This window comes from Oryctolagus cuniculus, chromosome 13, assembly GCF_051225735.1.
Source record: "Oryctolagus cuniculus isolate XC-2025 breed Fujian yellow rabbit chromosome 13, ASM5122573v1, whole genome shotgun sequence".
NCBI lineage: Eukaryota > Metazoa > Chordata > Mammalia > Lagomorpha > Leporidae > Oryctolagus > Oryctolagus cuniculus.
Window position 1 is genome coordinate 69,130,636 of NC_142879.1, and position 20,577 is coordinate 69,151,212.

The 20,577-nt window shown below is 50.7% G+C and overlaps 1 protein-coding gene and 1 long non-coding RNA gene across 13 annotated transcripts in view; one reads left to right on the top strand and one right to left on the bottom strand.

The window, feature by feature from the left end:
* Positions 1-20,577, top strand: part of FRMD4A (FERM domain containing 4A) — a 644,478-nt gene that overhangs the window by 611,670 nt on the left and 12,231 nt on the right. For 11 of the 12 annotated variants that reach the window (XM_051820845.3, XM_008268104.5, XM_008268105.5 and 8 more), the window contains 7 exons: positions 3,500-3,633; positions 7,250-7,372; positions 10,711-10,939; positions 13,293-13,349; positions 15,934-16,171; positions 16,923-17,090; positions 18,226-19,103. In XM_051820845.3, the coding sequence (XP_051676805.1) occupies positions 3,500-3,633; positions 7,250-7,372; positions 10,711-10,939; positions 13,293-13,349; positions 15,934-16,171; positions 16,923-17,090; positions 18,226-19,103 (1,827 nt within the window). The remainder of the gene's footprint in view (positions 1-3,499; positions 3,634-7,249; positions 7,373-10,710; positions 10,940-13,292; positions 13,350-15,933; positions 16,172-16,922; positions 17,091-18,225; positions 19,104-20,577) is intronic. The other variant, XM_008268108.5, reaches the window with a different exon arrangement.
* Positions 11,465-15,927, bottom strand: LOC138845000 (uncharacterized). Its single transcript, XR_011381563.2, has 2 exons — positions 13,270-15,927; positions 11,465-11,883 (listed from the first exon to the last, which is right to left on the bottom strand). It is a non-coding gene; the product is annotated as an uncharacterized LOC138845000 (long non-coding RNA).

Here is a 20,577-nt window from a genome sequence, read left to right on the forward strand (position 1 = left end):
GACCTGAGCCCTGAGGCTCGTCCCTGACTCGTTTTCTTCCTGGAGTCATTCTGTCCCCGGAGGGGATGAAGGCCACCAGCCTGCTGAATCTTGGCCTCCTGCCTCTCTTGTGACTTCTTTCCTTTTAGAGCCCAGCATCTCATTCATGGGCTGCCCAGAGACCATTCGTGGGGCAGGTGGCAGGGCAGGGCAGGCTCCTTCCGTGACCTTAAACGCCTCTCTGTGGGATGTGTCTCCTGGGCACACGGCCGCCTCTCCCAGTGGTGGCCGTGTCTGCGAGTCACAGGTGACGATCCATGAGCTCTGATCGCACAAACTCCAGCGTGGAGAAGCCGTGGCAACTCAAAGGTGGATTACCTTTGAAGAAAACTAGGTTGTGGGATCCTCTTTTTGAAATGCAACCTGCATACCAGAAGCAAGTTCCTGTGGAAGTGCTCTGGTTTGAGGGATATGGAGTAGAAACTAGCAGAGGCCCCTGAATCTCCTGGGCCCCTTTCACACCTTCCAACTGTGACAGCCCTGGGGGATTGTCTGCAAACCCACGGCCTGCAGAAGCACAGCAAAAATATTGCCTAAACCTGGGTTGCTGCTTTCTAAAGGTGAGTTTCAGAGCCTGAGTCTACACTGAATCGCAGAGTCAAGTTCTTTCATTTGACCTTGAGTGTCAGTGCAGAGGTGGTTCCATTCATTTGTTTCTCAGCCTTGTGTGTGTGTACATGTATATTCATCCTAAATCTACCCTAGGTTTAGAGGTTACCTGTTCCAGGCAAGGTGCTGAGTCCTCCGTAGGCGTTTAGTCTCTATAGTGAATTCAGAAGAACAAGTCACTTGCCCGAGGTCACATGCCTAGTGAATAGCTGAGACTTTATCAAACCCAGATCTTCTGAGTGTCAAGTTAGCAATAAAATGGAATTCTGCACGTCTAGTGCAGGCAGGGTCAGACACTTTGCAGCCTTTTTAACTTAGTACTCAGGAATCCCGTATCTCCCGAAGCCATTTCCAGGCTAAGGTGTAAGGCGGAGCCAGCCCGTGTTACTGGTGCCAATTTGGGAGGACTCGAGCATCTAGCACGCCAGGATTCTCTGGCCTGTCTTATGTGGGTTTGGTATTTAGACTAATTATTATAAATAATAATAATTTAGGCAGCATTAATGAGCCCTGTAACTCAAGGCCAAATCGTAACTAATCCCATAACTGGAAACCCAATCATCCAAAAATTGCGTGCTTTACCTCCCAGAGTTGAATGCAGTTGTGATTTTTGCCATTCCTGAATGTGGTTAATTCTTAGATTTCGCTTAAGAAATCATCATTTCCTATTGTGAGGTTAGGCAGGGGTGAAAGGGAAAACAATGAATTTTTCACTTGAGCAAGAAATCCTTTAATCTTCTTGGACCCAAGTTTCCCCAGCACTGTTTTTTAAACCCAAAGTCTGACTTCCTCCCAGTATTATTTTACATTCTTATTAATTCTTGAGACGATGCAACAGAGAGAGCCTCTTTAAATTTTCCTGTCTTTACATGTGAGTGGTGGCTGTTCCCGAGAGAACCAGATTAAGATTCAAGATGATTTAGCCACATTGCCTTGGATGCATACAGACTGGAGATAGTTCAGTGCTGATAAGCGCAGGATAATTGACTTATGGAAGTATAAAACCCGAAACATTTCCAAAGGGCGCCTGCAGTGATACGGAGCAGTGTGTTGCCTGAGTGTGATACCACATACCATATGTGTGGGAACCAGGAGGTCATGGAGTCTTGGTGAGGATCAAGCTTGCTTTTGAGTTTGCTGTTTGGAAACCTGCAACTGTAGCACATCAAACTCTAGGAAAAGAGCTGCAAACATGATTCAAAGCTGAGAAAGGAGGCTCTACGAAGAAACTTCTTAGAGGTGCGAGGCTTTTTATTACCAAGGAGAGACTCAACTTAATTAGAGCATCCAAGTCTATAACTGACAATGTTTATGTGTGCTCACTCTAGCTAATATTTGTTAGTTACTGTGGAGGCATGAATATGGTTATATCCCTACAGTGATAGACAAATGGGGTGGAGAAGAAAAAACAAAGTCCAAGTCACAGCCAATATGTACGTAGACATTGAGAGTTCTTGGTGATTAGAGTTCGCAGAGCCTAGATGAATGGTAATTGAAGGAGTGTGAGTTTCCTAGTCAGAACCTTTAAATCAAAGAGTAGAAGAGTACAAGTGTATTTATGGGGATAACTTGAGGATGGCAGGACCTGTGTGTTGCAAAGGCACGACAGTTCTTTCTAGCTTCATGATTCTGAGCTGCCATTTGTTATCAGTGGAGGAAAAGGAACTGTTGATTCTGGGAATTTCAACTGGCTTATTCCCAAAACCTGCTGGGATTGTTATTGGGATTGCATTGATTCTGTTGTTCAATCGATAGAATTGACATTTTCAGAATATCCTACTTCTAAGCCACAACCACAATATATTTCTCTCTGTTATTGTGTCTTTAATTTTTCTGAGCAGAGTCTGAGAATTTTCACTGGGGAGATCCCACTGGAACTAGATTACCCTGTCTAGGCGTTTGAGGTTGTTTGAGGCTGTTCGTTATGTGGTCTGAGCCTCTTAAGTACATACCCAGTGACACTTGGGAGGAGAGGAGAAGTAACAAGTCACCTGTTCCTTTTCCAGGAAGCCACTGTACTTTCTCTAACCCATCAAGGTAGAAAAGGCGTTAATAGCTTCACTGTAGGAAACGGATTTCAGAATCCAAACATTAGGGCCCGACAGTTCTTCTTCTGGTCTAACCCGAATTCCTCCAGTTGGCATTTCAGCTTGTGTTTCTTTTGTTTGGTTCAGTTTGCCTTCTTCTGAGGTTTCACATCTTGCAGTTCACTGTTTGGGTCATGCAGATGTTTTATCCAGGAAAGAATGTCATTTTATTGGGAGAGAAGTTGCTCATGATACAATGTTAAGTTAAAAATGCAATAAAATTTCATTTTCTTTTTAAAATATATTTGCTGGAGGGGGGGGAGAAAAATAAGAAAAAAATGCATTACAGTGGTTATCTCTGGGGGACTAGTTTATGGACTATTTTTATTCCTGTCTATATTCTCAAATTTTTTTTATAATAGACATGAAACTGAGCAAAAAAAAAAAGCTTTTTTTAATGGACAAAAGAAAATTTAGAATACATGTTAAAATTCCTGGCGTGAACTCTCCTTACCCTGTTTGCTGTGTGAAATCTATTAAAATTAAATCTTAAGATATGTCACATACCCATTTGGTATGTGACATATCATAAGATCATCAAGGAAGATAAACTCCTTTTTCCACAGTGTGTCCTTCCTTCCGCCTAGCTGTAAATTCCATGCTGTGCTGGAATGCGGAGCTCTGAGCACCTGTTTTATTTCACACTCCCCTCCACTCCAGGGGTAAATCCCATATCCACGGTGTGGGCTCCAGTGAAATTCATTAGTGGTCCAGATGTGTGTCGCCCTCCCGGCTGGCCTAGTAACCCCTCTGTTTATTAACAGGTTCTCAGGAATCAGATAGCTCTCAGTCGGCCAAGAAAGACATGCTGGCTGCCTTGAAGTCCAGGCAGGAGGCCCTGGAGGAGACGCTGCGCCAGAGGTTGGAGGAACTCAAGAAGCTGTGTCTCCGCGAGGCCGTAAGCAGCTCAGTCTGTGTTGTCTGGGATGGCGTCCATCTTCCGCCGTTGACAGGGGCGGGGGTGGGATGAACAGCGAGCCTCCCGGGATATTTGCAAATGGCCAAGCTCTCCAGCATGCTTTGGCAGACAGAGAATTGGTGGGCGCTAGTGGGATACCAGCACCGGTGAAAGCTGGTGCTGACAAAACGCTAGCTAAGAAGGCCCCCGCCGGAGGCCACATGGCCAGGCCTAGTGACAGTCCCTGGTGCACCACAGCTGACGACACGTTTCCTCCCATGAGGGCCCCTCACTGCCGTGACTGGCTTGCCGCTGGCCTCCCAGATGGTGCCATGGGCTTCCTCTGAGGGTGCTGCAGGCTACTGCAGATGTACCTTTGGGTGGCATGCTGGGAAACAGACACCGCGGGATTTCACTAGAGATGAGCCCTGCGACCTGGTGTTGTTTACCGCTTTGACTTTTTTTTTTTTTTAAATGAAATCCCAGCCTAGTGATATTTAAGATTTTATGAAAGCCGTGCTTCCTTGAGCCTGTGTGCGTGCTAGTGTCAGTTTTCACCGGGCGGCAGAGGCTGCTGCCCACTCTCTCTGGATGCAAACGCCCCATTGCCGCGGTCTTCGGTCTGTCCCTCCGTTCTTTGTTAACAACGTTCGGAGATTTGGTCTTTGTGACACATCACTGTGCGTGAGTGTGCACACACCCGTGTGTCATGTAATCAATAGAGGAAAAGGAACTCCCCCAATAACATGACAAAGAGCTCTGTTGGCCAACAGCTCCGAATAGGAGGTTTATAGCGTCCCAGATGAAGTCACAGGGACGTGTTCCCCTCCCCCCCAAATAATTCTGCCTTGCAGTGAGGGAGAAGGAACCAAGGGGCTGCTGGAGTGAGATCATGTTACATTTCAGCTCGGCTTAATTAGGGTCTGGATTGATTTAAACCGGAGCCCGCTCAAAGTACAGATGCATTGCACATCTTAGGGAAGCTGTTGTCCTAGCTGGGGAACGCACCCTGTGATGCTGCGAACGTTAGCAGTGTTTTCATAAAGAACAGACTGGGAGGACTGAAAACCTATGGGGTTGGGTGGCTGCCTTTCACAATTTGTAAAGCCTTGTTTTGTTTTTAATAAAGAAGACGTCCCTAAACGCAGCAGGGACGCAACATGTCAGGGCAAGGTTAGCGTGAGTTATAGAGTCCCACTGTCTCTCTCAAAAACAAAGCAAGCAGCAAACAAAGCTCCCGCTTTTTCTGATGTTGACACTGGAAAACATGGCTGGAGCGGAAGGAAGACCCCACCAAGGAAGTCGGCTGCGTTGCTCCTGTGCGTGTCCCCTCACCTGGGGGGAGGGGGGGGGCGGGGCTGGGACATAGCTGCTCCCTCCGTGAGCAGCACTGTGGGTCCCTGGGGAGCAGGGCCGTCAGAATGAGGCGAAGTGGGGCCTTTGGCAGAAGAGAAGGAGGAGCCCCAGCATGGCACTAAATTACTTGTTTGCCACGTGGCTCCAGGTATGGAACAAATCAGATTAAATACCTGCAGAATCAAGACCTCGGCTCAAACACCTCTGAGCAGATGGTGAAAAATCAGTAGCCTCATTTTAAAAATATATTCTAAAACCACAGATGCTTTAGAGTTAGAAATCCGTGGCAGCTTGAACAACTCTTCCTGATTTTTTATGAGTTTCAAGATTAAAAAAAAAAAAAAAAAAACAGTTCCAACAGTGTGGAAGCCTTCGTAGGTTCTGTTATTTACAGACTTTCAGGAAAGGTGGTTAAAAAGGGAGCTGAAGACTAAGCACAGAAGTATTTCGGGGACATTTGAACCATGCTGTAAAGAGACAGAAAGAGGGGTAGAAAACAGGACGGAACGCGGCAGGGTGTTCGAGACTCACAGAGCGGGCCATTGTGCTCTGAGTGCTTACATTTGGGAACAGAAGGTCCCGGCTATCTGAAGCCCAGAAGAGTGGGCGCGCTAAACCCTGATGCACTGGGCTCCCGGTGGTGTGGGCAGGGCCAGAAGGACCCCTCCCATGAGCCGGGTTTTCCCGCCAATTAGACTCAGGGCTGCCCACAACAAAAGCTTTTTGTGTGGATGCTGGCTGTTCCCAGGAGACTTCTGAGTTCTTACGGGGCAGCACTGTGAGTCTTTGTGCAGCCTGTGCGCTGACTGGGGGCTGGCAAACCAGAGCCCGGCTAGGCGCGGCTGTGCCCACGTGGCCGTTGGAGGCACACGGCCACTGCCCAGCCTCTTCTGCTCCTTGGAAGGGCCTTGTCACCGACCCCCGGCTTCTACTGTGCTGACTCGGATTTGCTCTTTACTCAGCCTAAGTCTGTCTAATCCTGTCCATCCTCAGCCCAGGGTCATTGTCAACTGAATTCTCTTCCTCCACACAAGCAAGTACATTTCCAACCTTGTCAACCGTGTGGATTATAATCTTTCGTTCAGTTTGTACTGAAAATGTTAGCTGTATGCAGTTTAGTATCTAGCTTGTTCCTTGAGTCTCACTAGAGTGGAATAATTATTACTCATATTCAGGAAGGAGAGAGAGGAAAATAGAGCTACTACCTGCTGGTTCACTCCCCAAATGCCCACACTGGCCCACAGCAGCTGCAGCTGGGTGTTGCCAGCAGCTGGGAACCCAATCCAGGTCTCCCACACAGGTGGCGGGGACCCAAGCCATCACTAGTGTCTCTTGGGATCTGCACAAACGGGAAGCAGGAATCTGTAGTGGAGCTGCAGCTGTAGTCCAAGCACTCCAATCTGTGGGCATCCCAAGGGGCCATCTAACCACTGGGTCAAATGCCCACATTCCATATCCCCCCCCCCCCTTTTAAGAGTATTTATTTAAAAGTTAAAGCAGGAGAGAAAGAGAGCTATCATCTTGTGGTTTACTCCCCAAATGGCTATATGACCATAACAGCCAGAGCTGGGCTGATCCCAAGCCAGGAGCTTCTTCTGGGTCTCCTGTGTGGGTACAGAGGGCTAAGGCACTTGGGCTGTCCTCCACTGCTTTCCCAGGTCATAGCAGGGAACTGGATCAGAAGTGGAGCAGCTGAGGCTCGAACCAGGGCCCACATGGGATGCCAGCACCACAGGCCGCAGCTTTACCCAGTACTCCACAGAGCCAGCCCCTCCCATATTCAGTTTTAAAATTTTTTAACAATACACTTTTCTAGGATTTGTCATCTAGATAACACACCTCTTAAAAAAAAAAACCTCATTGGAAGGAATAAATGCAGTGGGAAGAGCACAGGGTTTAGGAAAGAAAGAAGTTGGTTTCGCTTTCCTCTGACTGCACTCAGGAAACACTAGATTCGCCAGGAAATGAAATGTGAATGTTAAGATGGAAGCCAGTGGCGGTTTTATAGACCCGACAGAAACTGATTTCAGAAAACACTTTTTAAAGGACATCAATTCAGGGAGGAAAGGACCATGCTCATTCACTTTTAGAGAAATGAATTTTTTATGAATGTGCTGATGTCTCTTACCTGTGCATTGACTTTGTGCAGGAAAGCGTGAGTATGAGAGTGTGTGCGTGTGCACACGTGCCCCCTGGAAGGAAGACATGTCCGTGCTCTGCTCTGACTTACGATTACTCTGAATGCTGTTCACATGTGCAGGAGCTCACGGGGAAACTGCCTGTTGAATACCCACTGGATCCTGGCGAGGAACCACCCATTGTTCGGCGAAGAATAGGGACCGCCTTCAAGCTGGATGAACAGAAAATCCTGCCCAAGGGAGAGGTACGGCCTTCCTTCCGAGACTGGATTTTTCTCACTTTCTTCTTCCTTTTCCCATCTATTGGGGCTTTCAGGTTTTCCATACCAATTTCTTCATTTCTACTCAATGCCTTTATCTGTCTTTCCTTGACTCTTTCTCATGTGAACTGGTTTGCCGGCCTGTGGTTTCCCTTGGTACGATTGGTTAGCCTGCATTAATAGGCATTCAGATTGTTTGTTGAAGTTGTTTGTCTAACACTGTGGGCCTAGCACAAATGGCTAAGTTCCTGGAGAACATTCCAGCAGCACTCATGACTACTTGTCTTTCTAAAGGCCCTTAGCACTTAGTTACTTGGAGCCACACCTAATGTGTGATGTTTGGTTGGTTGAGGAAGGAAAGCTTGGGCCATGACAGCAGGTGGGGAGATGCCACTGGCTGGAGAAAGATGGGTCGGGCCCGCGCCATCAAGGTGGGAACCTCACCATGGCTGCTAAAATCAGTGCACAAACATGAGCAAAATGGATGGTCTGTCCTACCCTTGCTCGTCTGTGCAGAGCAGAGCCGCGTTTGCCCTCCTGCGATCCAGCCGTGGTGGGAGCTGCACCTGGAGAGATCGGATTTGAAGGAAAGCGAAAAAACAAAACTTGAGAACTTGAGCTTCTGGTTGAGTACTAAGTATCCAGCCTCAGATGGAGAGAAATGAAAGGACAGGCATACACAGGCTTCAGAGCTGTGTCCAAGAGGTGCCTTCTCAAATGCATTCTGGATTGGATTACTAATATTACCATGCTGTGGAACACAAGGCTTTAAAAGGTTAGGGCCCAAAGCCAGCAGAAAAGGAAATACTGCGTGGTTTTAGTTGTCTAAGAAAGTGATCAGGAGTCACTGACAGTCTCCTGTTGGTGCCAGCTTTTGGGGCTGGGGTGAGGGTGAATTCAGAGAGGCCCCAGGTGTCCTGGGGCTGCTGGAAGTGTTGAGGAATCTCCTGGGATCCACAGTCCCCGGTCTCCGGGACACTGGGGGACATACCAGAGTGCTTCACCCAAAATGAAAACCCCACTAGGAGTCTTGCTCTGCTACGAAGTGAAGTTCATGATTCTTATTTCTTGGGATTGTCGCTAGGGTTAAATGAGCTAGTGTATAAAATGGTGTCACTCAGCTCGGGACTTGGCACCTGCCTGGTGCTCAGCAAACATTAGTTCCCTGAAGGTGAGTGAACTCTCGGAGGTCCTGGGTGGGAACTGCGGGTGAGGAAGGCTGGGGGTTAGGAAACCATCTTGTCCGTCGAGTATCTTCCAAACCCAGCTGATCATCAGACCTGCCCACAGAACTTGAATTTGCCTTGTTGCTGGGCAGATGCCTGGCACAGAAACTGGATAAAGGATTCCTACTGTTAGTAAGCGCCCTCTCCCCCACACCCCGCTGGCCTTCCCACAGTCCCATTTTGCACACTCCTCCGTAAAGGGTATCTTCAGTGCCTGTAGAATTCCACGTGCATCCACGACCCCCCCCCCCCCCCCGCATGTTACATTCTCCCAGTTAGTAAAAGAAATGGCACAGCGGGTGGAACTTTGCAGAGCGCCTCCGGGAAGGAAGAGATGGACTCAGGCCTATTGGTGCTGCTGCTGTTTTCCCTGGAGATGCCCGTTGCTTCCCTGTGCATGCCGTAGCAAGCCATATGCACAGGCAGGGCTTTCAGCCTGCTCCTTGCTTTACTTGGAGTATCCAGAATTTGTCTGGGTTCCCCCACAAGACTCAGGGTCAGTGTCTTTAGCCAGGGCTATCGTGTCAGCCCGGAAACAGCTGCTCCGTGGGGCCCATAGTCACAGAGCAGTCTTTGTCCCCGGGTGACTCTGCTGGTTCAAGGCCCTGGGTGGGAGCCCGTTTCCATATTCTTCGCTCTCTTGAGAGAGAAAACGCAGCCCACATGTGAAGGATTTGGAAGGAGCTTATCTCCTGAAGAGTTCCTTTTAACCATCACCTTGTCCTCTCACCCCAGCTTCCTGACTTCCTTTAGACTTAAAGTGCTCAGAAGTCAATGAAATCTGGCAAAGAAATGTTGTCCTTCATGGAGGCATTGAGCCTGGCGCCTGGTGCCCAGAGGCAAGGAGACTCTCATGGGCCATAAAAGGGAGCCATCAGCCGATTCCAGCAAACCTGGGGATCGGCTTCTGCTTGGTTAGATCACCTTCCGTCATCAAGTCAGTGTGACTGGGGATTGCCAAGGGCAAGGGGCCTGGTCTCTGCTGGCCAAGCTTGCTCAGATTCGCTGTTGTGAGTTCATTAGGTGTGGGCGAGGCAGAGCTCCTACCTCTCCTCCCGCTCCCCAGCGATGCTAGCTGTTTGAAAGCTTACCCTTGAAAGGTGCTGCTGGTTAGAGCTGACTTTGACCAGAGGGGCTTCACTGGGGAAGAGAAGAAAAAAAAAATGGACTGGGGGGATTTCTGTGTTCACCTCCAAACTGTCCCAGACACAGCCATGAGCCACCCTTTCCCCATCCCTCAGCAGCCGGTGCACCCCCATGTGCTGCCAAGGACACGGGCTGGTGGCAGACTGCTTCCCGGGCCACCATCCTCTTGGGTCCACCAGGCGTTTTGTGCCAGCTGCAGGTTAATGTCTCCCAGGCCCAGGACTCTGAGGGGAATCCCATCAACCACCTGGCCCAAGGGAGGGGCTTACGCAGGGAAGCGGGCCAGAGGAGATCCTGAAGCACATCCAAGTAGCTGGGGGAACCAGTTCTGCCACCACACTCATCCCTGGCTCACAGAGGGCCCAGTCACAGCTGGGCCAGGGCTTCCATGACAGGCAGGTGTGAGGGCAGCCAGAGCTACAGAAAGAACTTCCCAAAGACACACGGATGAGTGGGGGTGCATCCCCAGAAGAAGGCACGCATGGGGTTGGGGAGGTGCCCATGTGTGAGCAAACCCATGGGGAAGAAGGAGCGAAAGGCTGCCCCAGTAATAGTGCCCAGAATGCAAGAGAAATGGTCACTTGGTGGGCTTTGAACTTTGTCCTCTGTGAAGCTCGCTGGAGACAGCAGGAAGGAAGCCAGGTGATGGCAGGGCCAGCGGCATGGCGACCCTGCTTTGGAATGAGAGTGTCGGAGTGCGAACCAACACTCATCTCCAGAAAGTAATGGGAGCCCAGGGTCTTGAAAGCAGGTATGCCCAAGGCCTCAGCTGCTGGAGAGTTTAGGATTGAAGCCACCCTCCAGTCGGGCAGGGCTGGGATTGGGCACTGGGACTGCTGGCTTCCTAGCTGGAGTAGGGCTCCTGCTAGGGCAGGGGTCGGGGGTAAGGGGGATGGGGTCTCCTGCTCAGCACCCCCAGGAAATGTACAGCCATGCCTTTGTCACCCACAGGAAGCCGAGCTGGAACGCCTGGAAAGAGAGTTTGCCATTCAGTCCCAGATTACGGAGGCTGCCCGCCGCCTGGCCAGTGACCCCAACGTCAGCAAGAAACTGAAGAAACAAAGGAAGACCTCGTACTTGAATGCACTGAAGAAGCTGCAGGAGATCGAAAACGCCATCAACGAGAACCGCATCAAGTCGGGGAAGAAACCCACACAGAGGGCTTCGCTCATCATAGACGGTCAGTGCCCACCCCTCTCCCATACCTAGGCATCAGGGAAGCAGATGTCGTGTCTGTCTCCGCACAACCCAAGGAAGGAATGATACTGGGGGAAGAAGTGGTACAGAGGGAGCCATCATTGCCACTGCTGACTGCCTCCCCGGGAGAACCTGCAGCCATGGGCTCATCCTCCTCTCAGCCTGTGCCATGAGCTGACTGACTGCACAGGCTGGGCGCAGCCCAGCCCAGCCCAGAGCTAGCCCAGGCTCTGCCATCCCTCTCCAAGTCTGGAAGGCAAGCTGGTGGCGGGAAGACACATAGCAGGGCCTCCTGCAGGCTACCACCCCCTGCCACTCCTCTGTCCCCGACGTTTACTGTGTTTGCAGGGGCCTCCTATCCCAGGAACTGTAGCTTAGGAGGAATGGGCTGCCCAGCTCTGATTGTTTAGGGCCCCGAGCTTCAGGCAGGGGTTGGGAGTTTGAGTGTTTGTGTTTGGTTTGGTAAAACACTAGAGGGAAACATCAAAAAATCCACCAACAAGCATCAAGTCTCACACTGTTAGAATTCTTTTTATTGAAGTCAGCATGTGCTTGAAAATAGATGCCAAGTATTCTTTCACAGTACACGCTGCACATTTAAGGTGCTTTTGCTCTAGGAAGGCAGAAAGTAGAGGGAGGTGACCAGGAGCTGGGGGTTGGGGGCAGAGTTCCAGTGTGGGAACATGGCAGTGATCCCCACGCAGAAGCTGGGTGGTGGCGATGGTAAGTGCTCACTGCCACTGAACTGTACACTGAAACATGGTGACAGTAGAAAATCTGATGTCACATGTTTTACCACAGGTAGCTACAAGCTAAAAATATAGGCAGACTAAGGAAGCGGTGATGTGCTGGAGACTGCACAATGCCAAAGTCAGGGCCTTCTGTCTCCTCACTGTTCACAGCCCATCAAGTAATAGGAACAAATTCCTAGTTGAATAAGAGAGAGAGACACCATTTTTAAAAAATCCCTTTTCTTGAGGAAACGTGAAATACCAGTGTTTGCTTGTCACACCCTGTTGTCCTTGGTCAAGACCACTTAACTCCTCCCCTCCCAATTTCCCAGCTGAGCTGCAGCCAGCCAGCCCTTCTCTGTCCTGTGCCTCGGCTGAGACCTCCTTCTGTGCTCTGGGAAGCATAGGAGGGTTCACAGCTCAGGAGGAATGCAGAGCAGGGCCAACAGAGCCAAGAAGGGGACCACGTGGGTGACTGTGTCTCCTGTTTGCCAAGGGGAGCTTCTTTGCCTAAGTGAGGGCTGTTGTGTTAGGACTGCTGACAGAATCTGTCTGAAATCATTATCTGTACCAAATCATTCTGCCGAGGCTCAGGAATAAGCAATCAGCCCTCCATATCCACAGGTTTTACATCCATGGATTCAATCAATGTTGGATGGAAAATATTCAGAAAAAAAAAAAAGCTGTATCTGTACCCACATGTACAGATTTTTTTTTGTATGTACAGTTTTTCAACAACATAGTAGAACAACTATTGACATAGCAGTGATGTTGTATCAGGTATTAGTTACCTACAGGTGCTTTAAAATACACAGGGGATTGCAAAGGTTATATGCAAATACAATGCCAATATATTTAAGGGACTTGATCACCGTTGGATCTGAGTATTCCCCACACACAAGGCATGACTCAGCACCTTCTCTCTTTTGCTGCCTCTTGGCAACAAGGGTTCACTTGAATTAGGAGCAGTTAAGGTGGTTCTTAACTCCTCAGCATGGTATTTTATTTCAAGAGGTAAAAACACAAAAACGGGACGATTTCTGGACCTTTGCTAGCTTTACCAGGAAAGCAGAGCTGCTGGTTGAAGAGGGAGGATTGCTTTCCTGTCTCTCTCTTGGGCGTGTCCTCCTCATTAACTGAATGGCACCTATAAAAATAAGCTTCAGAGAGAGAGTCCGTACTTAGCATACTTGTTTACTCTACTAGTGACTTAAGAAGTTTATTAGTTCCCTGCGCTGGTTTTTGCATTTTGGAAGAAGTAGCAGCCAACTTCCTTTGGTTGGGTCAGTGCACGCCCCGAATTTGTGCTGGGACAATGGCATGGCTTAGCAACCTTGGTATTGGATATTCAGCTGTTCAGCATTCCAGTCTCCTGTGAATGGGCCCAAATACACAAAGTCTGGGGCCCTGTGTAATGTCAGGGTGGGGCGGTGAGCTAATGACCCTCCACACAGACTCTGAAAAGAAATGCCCAACAGCATTCTTATTGTATGCCAAGAGTACTTCTTGATGAGAAAGAGAAGGGTCTGCGGATGGGAGACTTTGCAGACAAGCCGTTGTTTAAGGAGCACGCTAAAGTCACTGACTTGTTCCTTGCCTTCCCAGATGGAAACATTGCCAGTGAAGACAGCTCTCTTTCCGATGCCCTTGTTCTGGAGGACGGTAAGTTAGCCCTTTCCTGGCTGAAAACTTGGAGCCCAGATTAAACCGAGATGAATCTGTGTGGTGTCTGGGGATAGCTGTGTGTAAAAGTAAAGAGCCAAGTGAAGGTGGCAGCTGGAGTCCCTGCAAACGCTCTGTTTCTCGACATGCACCTGTTTGGGTGGGAGTGGGAGCCACAGAAACTCTTTACTGGCATCTCAGTGTCTCCCTCGGCCCAGAAGTAAGATTTAAGGTAGTAAGTCAGTAAATGGTACTTTACTTTTTTAGTAGCCAAAACCCATTTTTAACTAAACACTATGTGTATTTTCCTCTTGAAAGTACTCATAGCGTCTGGATGAGACAGTAGTAAAAATGAAAGGCAAGATGTCCCTTTAAATGCCTCCTCAGAGGCCAGCTCCAGGGCACAGCTGGGTAAGACACGGCCTGCAACACCAGCATCCCCTACGAGTGCCCATCTGAGTCCTGGCAGCTTCCAATCCAACTCCCTGCTAATGCCCCTGGAAAAGCCACAGAGACAGAGGATGACCTCGTACTTGGGCTCATGTCACCCACATGGGAGACCTCAATGGAGTTCCAGGCTCCGGGCTTCAGTCTGGCCCAGTCGCAGCCATTGTGGCATTTGGGGAGTAAACCAGCAGATGAAAGATCTCTTTCTCTGTCTCTGAATCTTTAAAACAAATAAACACTGGTTCAGGACTTGAAAATTGCCTTTATATCCCATTGAACTCTTTTTAAAAGAAAGAATTATTATTTGAAAAGCAGAGAGACTGTCCATCCCCCGGTTCACTCCCCAGGACTGCTCCAGACCCAAACCAGGAGCCCAGAACTCCATCCAGATCTCCCACATGGGTGGGAGGGTCTCTAGCACGTGGGCCGTCATCCACTGCTTTCCAGGCACATTAGCAGGGAGCTGATGACAGCAGAGCTGATACAGGATGCCAGCATTGCAGGCAGCAGCTTAACGACCATGCCACAATGCCAGCCCCTCCCATCAAAATCTTAAAATGTGGCAGTTACCAGGATATCTCCTTGAGCAATTCGTAGAAAAACAACTGATCCCTCAGCCCACACCCCAGCTCACCACCATCACAGCCATCCACAGAGGGGAAACAGGAGCTCCAAACCCAGAACCATCGTGGAGAAGATTCCCGTGGATGGTAAACCCAAACACTCGGTGATGAGAGCATTAGTTATATGGAAATATGCTAAGTGGCAGTTAATTTTTTTCCCCCTGTAGAGAAACCTCAGGCAAGCAGTGATAAGTGGCTAGGCAGATGGAAAACATAAAAGGCCTACCCGAGTCGTAGTAATAATGGTAATTGCAGTAATAATAATAATGATCGCTCTTGATGTGGGGAAAGTCTGGCGCTGCCCCTAGAAATCAGATGGTAATAGTTTGATGGCTGCTTTGTTTCATGGGTGGGGAGTTTGGGGGCTCAGAGATCCCAGCGCTGTTCTTGGCCTCTGTGCACCCCAGTCTGTCTAGGAGATAGAATGAGAACAATTTAGTGAGAGGCTTTTGTAATAGCGGAGTTGTCAGGACAAGTGCCAATTCGGAGACTTCGACCTCATTCGTGATTAGTTTCTTGCCCATGTTCCAGAACCCTGGACCTGAGGGGCGGTAAGGCCTCCTCTTTGTAACGCACAGTCCCTCTGCAGGCTTTCTCCTGCTGCTTCCTTTCCAGACCTGAGCAGGAGAGGGAAGGGAAGCAGAGCAGCCGTCCAGGCATCAAGGCTGGGACTGTGGCAGGGTCAAGCGGAAGCTTGGAGGGGTGTCTGTGGTTGGTTTTTGTGCCCCCCTCCCCCTCCCCTGGCTTCTCCTCTGTGGTGCCCAGTGAATTGTTTCTCTCCCGTCTCCCCTCCCCTCTGATTTTGTGGGGGGAGGGGGAAGGAGGGGATCCTGGGATCAGTCCCTCAAAGGAACCAAGGGATGACTATGTTTAATCTGTGTAGTCCATCTCCTTCCCAAAGATTCTAAGGCAGTTCTAGACAGAGTATGTGAGGACTGCTTAAAGACAATACTGATGACATGGAATGAGCAGAGTTGCTCCCCAGATCCACTGGAAGGTGACGGTGCTAGACAGATGACATGCTCACTCACTCTTCCTCCAACAGCTGTTTACAGAGCACTCGCTCTGTGTCAGCTTCTCAGACAAAACCCTCATGAAGCTGAGACTCCTGCAAAGCAATGCAGATCCTTACTGTCTGCTGACAGGAAACGTGACAACCTCATCACCAGTAAACCTGTTTGTGGGTGGTATCTGATAAAAAATGGAGACTCCACTCCATTCGTGTCTAATTAAAACTGATATAAGGTATCTTCGAAGCATTCAAAATAAACCCCTATTTCCATGCATGTTTTAAGTCCCCTAGATGTCTCTTGGAAGTTTGGGTTCATTGCTGTGGTCTGGGCTAACTTGTCCCAACTTGAGATTGGCAGCTGGAGAAGGATCAAGGGGCTGTCCATGACATGGGTGTGACTCCGCCTGTGTGGCCCCAGTGCTAACAGGGGAATGGGGATGGGCTGGGGGTCCTATGGAAAGGACCACCTGTGCTCAGTTCTTGTCTCTCTGTCTTTTTGCAGATGATTCTCAGGTTACCAGCACAATATCCCCTTTACAGTCCCCTCACAAGGGACTGCCTCCTCGGCCACCATCGCACAATAGACCCCCGCCTCCCCAGTCCCTGGAGGGACTCAGGCAAATGCACTATCACCGTAACGACTATGACAAGTCACCCATAAAGCCTAAGATGTGGAGTGAGTCCTCTTTGGACGAGCCTTACGAGAAGGTCAAGAAACGCTCCTCCCACAACCATTCCAGGTGAGCTGGGAACTGAAGCCCGAATAGCATCCACAAATCCAAACCAACCTCCATCCTCCTTTCCTGGGGTTGCCTTTCCACAGTGCTGTGCTCGCAGCGCCCTCTGCTGCCGACGATGTCAAGGTGCAGATTTGTCATTCAAAGGGCAGTTGGGGTTTTGGCTCACAGTCATGGTGTTGGCAGATGGCTCTAAGGTTGTTAAATTCCACAGGAATTAATTAGGAAATCTCAGGCAGCGCCACTCCGAAATGACAAGTGAGAATGAAGCCGTAGAAATCCCACAGTGGCTCAGAACCCCAAGCTACCATTCAGCAGAGGGCTGAAGCCCAACAGCTACAACCTGAACCGTGCATTACCAGCTCGTTACATGGCTAACGGAGACACGGGCTGGGGAAGGCATTTTGGTGCACTTCTCCGCCATGACACCCTGTAAAACTTCCAAGGTGCACTGACAGCAGGTCTGAGTCTTTGGTAACAAAAGCTGTGTGAGCAGAGGCTTCACACAACAGCCACACCGTGCCTGTCACAGAAGGCTGACAGGGGTCTCCACTCCACAGTGTTGGGGTGGGAGGAGTCGGGGGCAAGGACCCCCACCCACTGCTGGGGAAAAGCCTGAGAACCAGAATAGCGATCTGAGGAAGGGGGGGAAGAGTGGGAGTCCCGGGCAAGACCCTGTCCCAGCCAGTCAGCCCCTAGGGGGAAGGTGCTGTTCTGTCTGGTGGTGACCAGCACGGCTCCCTTGGGTCTGCAGCAGCCACAAGCGCTTCCCCAGCACAGGGAGCTGTGCCGAAGCAGGAGGAGGAAGCAGCTCCTTGCAGAACAGCCCGATCCGCAGCCTCCCTCCCTGGAACTCCCAGTCCAGCATGCCGTCCACACCAGACCTGCGGGTCCGGAGCCCCCACTACGTCCATTCCACAAGGTGAGTCCACTGCAGGGCTTTTGGGCCACCTCCATCCCTGGACCACATCTTCCTTTGTTCGATTAGGCATGGCTGCTCCCACACTGGCCCAAATAACAGGTGAGCTGACAGACCAAAACCCAGAAGGCAGGTTCTCTTGAATGAAGCGGACTAAAAACCTGAGCTGGCAGCAGTAAGCCTACTTCAGTGACGGGACCACAGAGCCCACTTTCAGGTCCAGGGGCACTTGGTATCAGCCAGGGATTTCTCAGGCTCCTAGCTACCATGACAGGAGCTTTCATGACTGAAGTGGAGGCAGGAAAGGTGAGCCTGGTTAGCAGGGGAAGAGTGGAAAATAGAAGCACCTTGTACTGCTAGAGTGATCATGACCTGATAGTCCTTTTATAACTTTCCACTGAGGCCCAAATTTAGACTGGACTTCCTTCAGGGCCCCCCCAGGGTGCACGTTCAAAGACAGTGAAAGACACAAAATGAATATAGAGCCATTTTCCAAAAGAAAGCAAAACCAGGCCATAGAGGGCCATATGCTGGGGGCTTCCAGTTGCACCCCCCGAGTGACAGCCACCATGTTTTCACCTGTGGTCCCAGCGCGGGGTGGCGTCCTCTGCTGGCTGATGCTGCTGGTGGTATGGGGTCAGATTGGCAGAATGGGTTACAGACAAAGCAATAGTGAGAAGTTAGTGCACCATTCATTTGCAAGGGTTTCACTTTCCACTAATCTTGCATTTTAGAGTCTTCACAGGAAATGGAGAGCTATTTGTGTGGGTTACACGCTTGTATTTGGTTCAGCCATATGAAGGGTCACTATTGTGACCTACAAGCACAGCCATTTTGTAGTGTTTAATGCTATACTAAAATGGTGTTTTTTTTCTGGTTCTCTGTGTATCTATAGAATAATTTTCCATCCTAAAAAGAGCTCTGGATATTGGCATACATTTGTCAGCTTTAGTCCCACTTCCCATTAGGAGACAAAGCAGAGGGTCCAGGCAGCACTCCAGGAACCTGCAGTTCCTGGGAGTACCTGGACCTGAGCCTGCCTGTTGAAATCCAGCCACGGGAGAGCGTCCAGTGGCGTCCCTGGGTTCCCCCATTCCCCCAGCATCCCCAGATCCACGCGGGCCGCGTTTCCCCGCAGGTCGGTGGATATCAGCCCCACGCGACTGCACAGCCTCGCCCTGCACTTTAGGCACCGAAGCTCCAGCTTAGAGTCCCAGGGCAAGCTCCTGGGCTCGGAGAACGACACAGGGAGCCCTGACTTCTACACCCCGCGGACTCGTAGCAGCAATGGCTCGGATCCCATGGACGACTGCTCATCGTGCACCAGCCACTCGAGCTCAGAGCACTACTACCCGGCGCAGATGAACGCCAACTACTCGACGCTGGCCGAGGACTCACCATCCAAGGCACGGCAGCGGCAGCGGCAGCGGCGACGCGTGGCAGGTGCCCTGGGCGCCGCGGCCTCCGGCAGCCTCCCCAACCTGGCGGCGCGGGGCGGTGCCAGTGGGGCAGGTGGTGCTGGCGGCGTCTACCTGCACAGCCAGAGCCAGCCCAGCTCGCAGTACCGCATCAAGGAGTACCCGCTGTACATTGAGGGCAGCGCCACGCCAGTGGTAGTGCGCAGTCTGGAGAGTGACCAGGAGGGCCACTACAGTGTCAAGGCCCAGTTCAAGACCTCCAACTCGTACACGGCCGGCGGCCTCTTCAAGGAGAGCTGGCGCGGTGGCGACGAGGGAGACGCGGGCCGCCTGACGCCGTCTCGCTCCCAGATCCTGCGGACTCCGTCGCTGGGCCGCGAGGGTGCCCACGACAAGGGCGCGGGCCGCTCAGCGGTGTCAGACGAGCTGCGCCAGTGGTACCAGCGCTGCAGCGCCTCGCACAAGGAGCACAGCCGCCTGTCACACACCAGCTCCACCTCCTCCGACAGTGGCTCACAGTACAGCACCTCGTCCCAGAGCACCTTCGTGGCGCACAGCAGGGTCACCAGGATGCCTCAGATGTGCAAGGCCACGTCAGGTGAGAGGCGTGCTGGGAGACTGGGTTGGGAATTCAGGGGAACTGGCACAGTTTCCGCAGCTTCCTGCCCTGCTATTCTAACGCTGGTCCTGCCCAGTAAGCCCACACCTGACTCTCCAAGAGGGCTGCTTAGTACAGCCCCAGACTGTCCCTCCCACCACCTCTGTGTAATAGCACAGCAATCTAAGCCAGCTATGGGAAGTTGTGTCTCCGGAGGTGTTTGCCCAGCCAAAGGGATGACAGCCTGGGCGAGAGGGAGAAGCTACTATGTTATAGGCCCGATGTAAACCTCTGCAGAGCCCCCAGATTTAGCTGGCAGCTCCCCAGGTAGGGCCTCTGTCTAAGGAATGAGGTGCTCTGCGTTTAACTGGATGCTTTCACTGGTGAAACCATCCTTTCAGTGATGTTAGGACATGGCCACAAAGTTAACTTGTGTATGATGTTACATCTGAAATTTCCATAATCAAAGTAAATTTCCCTAATACTCCTTTTTTTTTAAAGCTTGATTTGATGGGACCAGTGTTGCGGCACAGTGGGTAAAACCGCTGCCTGCAGTGCCGGCATCCCATATGTGCGCTAGTTCAAGTCCCGGCTGCTCCACTTCCGATCCAGCTCTCTCCTATGGCCTGGGAAAGCAGAAGATGGCCCAAGTACTTGGGTCCCTGCACCCGCATGGGAGACCCAGAAGAAGCTCCTGGCTTCGGATCAGCACAGCTCCAGCCGTTGTGGCCAGCTGGGGAGTGAACCAGTGATGAAGACCTCTCTCTGCCCTCCTTCTGTGTGTAACTCTGACTTTCAAATAAATAAATACATCTTTAAGGAAAAAAAAAAAAAGATTGACTTGAATGGCAGAGTTACAGAGAAAGGAGAGACAGACATCCTCCATCCACTGGTTCACCCCCTAGATGGCCACAATGGCCAGGGCTGGGCCTCTCCAGAGCCAGGAGCTTAATCCAGGTCTCCTACATGGATACAGCAGCACACATACCTGGGCCATCCTCTGCTGCTTTAACAGGTGCATTACCAGGGAGCTGGCTCAAAAGTGGAGTAGCCAGGACTCAAACCAATGCCCATATGGGATGCCAACACCATCATGCCAACAGTACTGGATCAAGTAAAAAACAGAGGCAACCATCCTTTCTGTTAAGTGGCTACATTCTCTTCTCTCTCCCCTAAGAAACAGTCACAGCGATGATGAGCGCTGGCTGAGCAGTCATCCTGGCCATCTGCAGGCTCAGCACTAGAGTACTGACAGTCATTCAGACACCCCCAACTCAGAGAGAGGGGGACTGCAGAGAGAAGAGTTGCTGTTGCCTGCTGGCTACAGGAAAGGGAATGGAGGGTGGAGCAGGGATGCTGACATTCTAGGAATAAAAGGAAAGCCAGAATCAAGTGGGAGAAACTGCAAATTGGGAATTTTACCTGTTTTCAGTACAAGGGTTATTTAAGTCAAAGCAAGGACCAAGGGAATGGG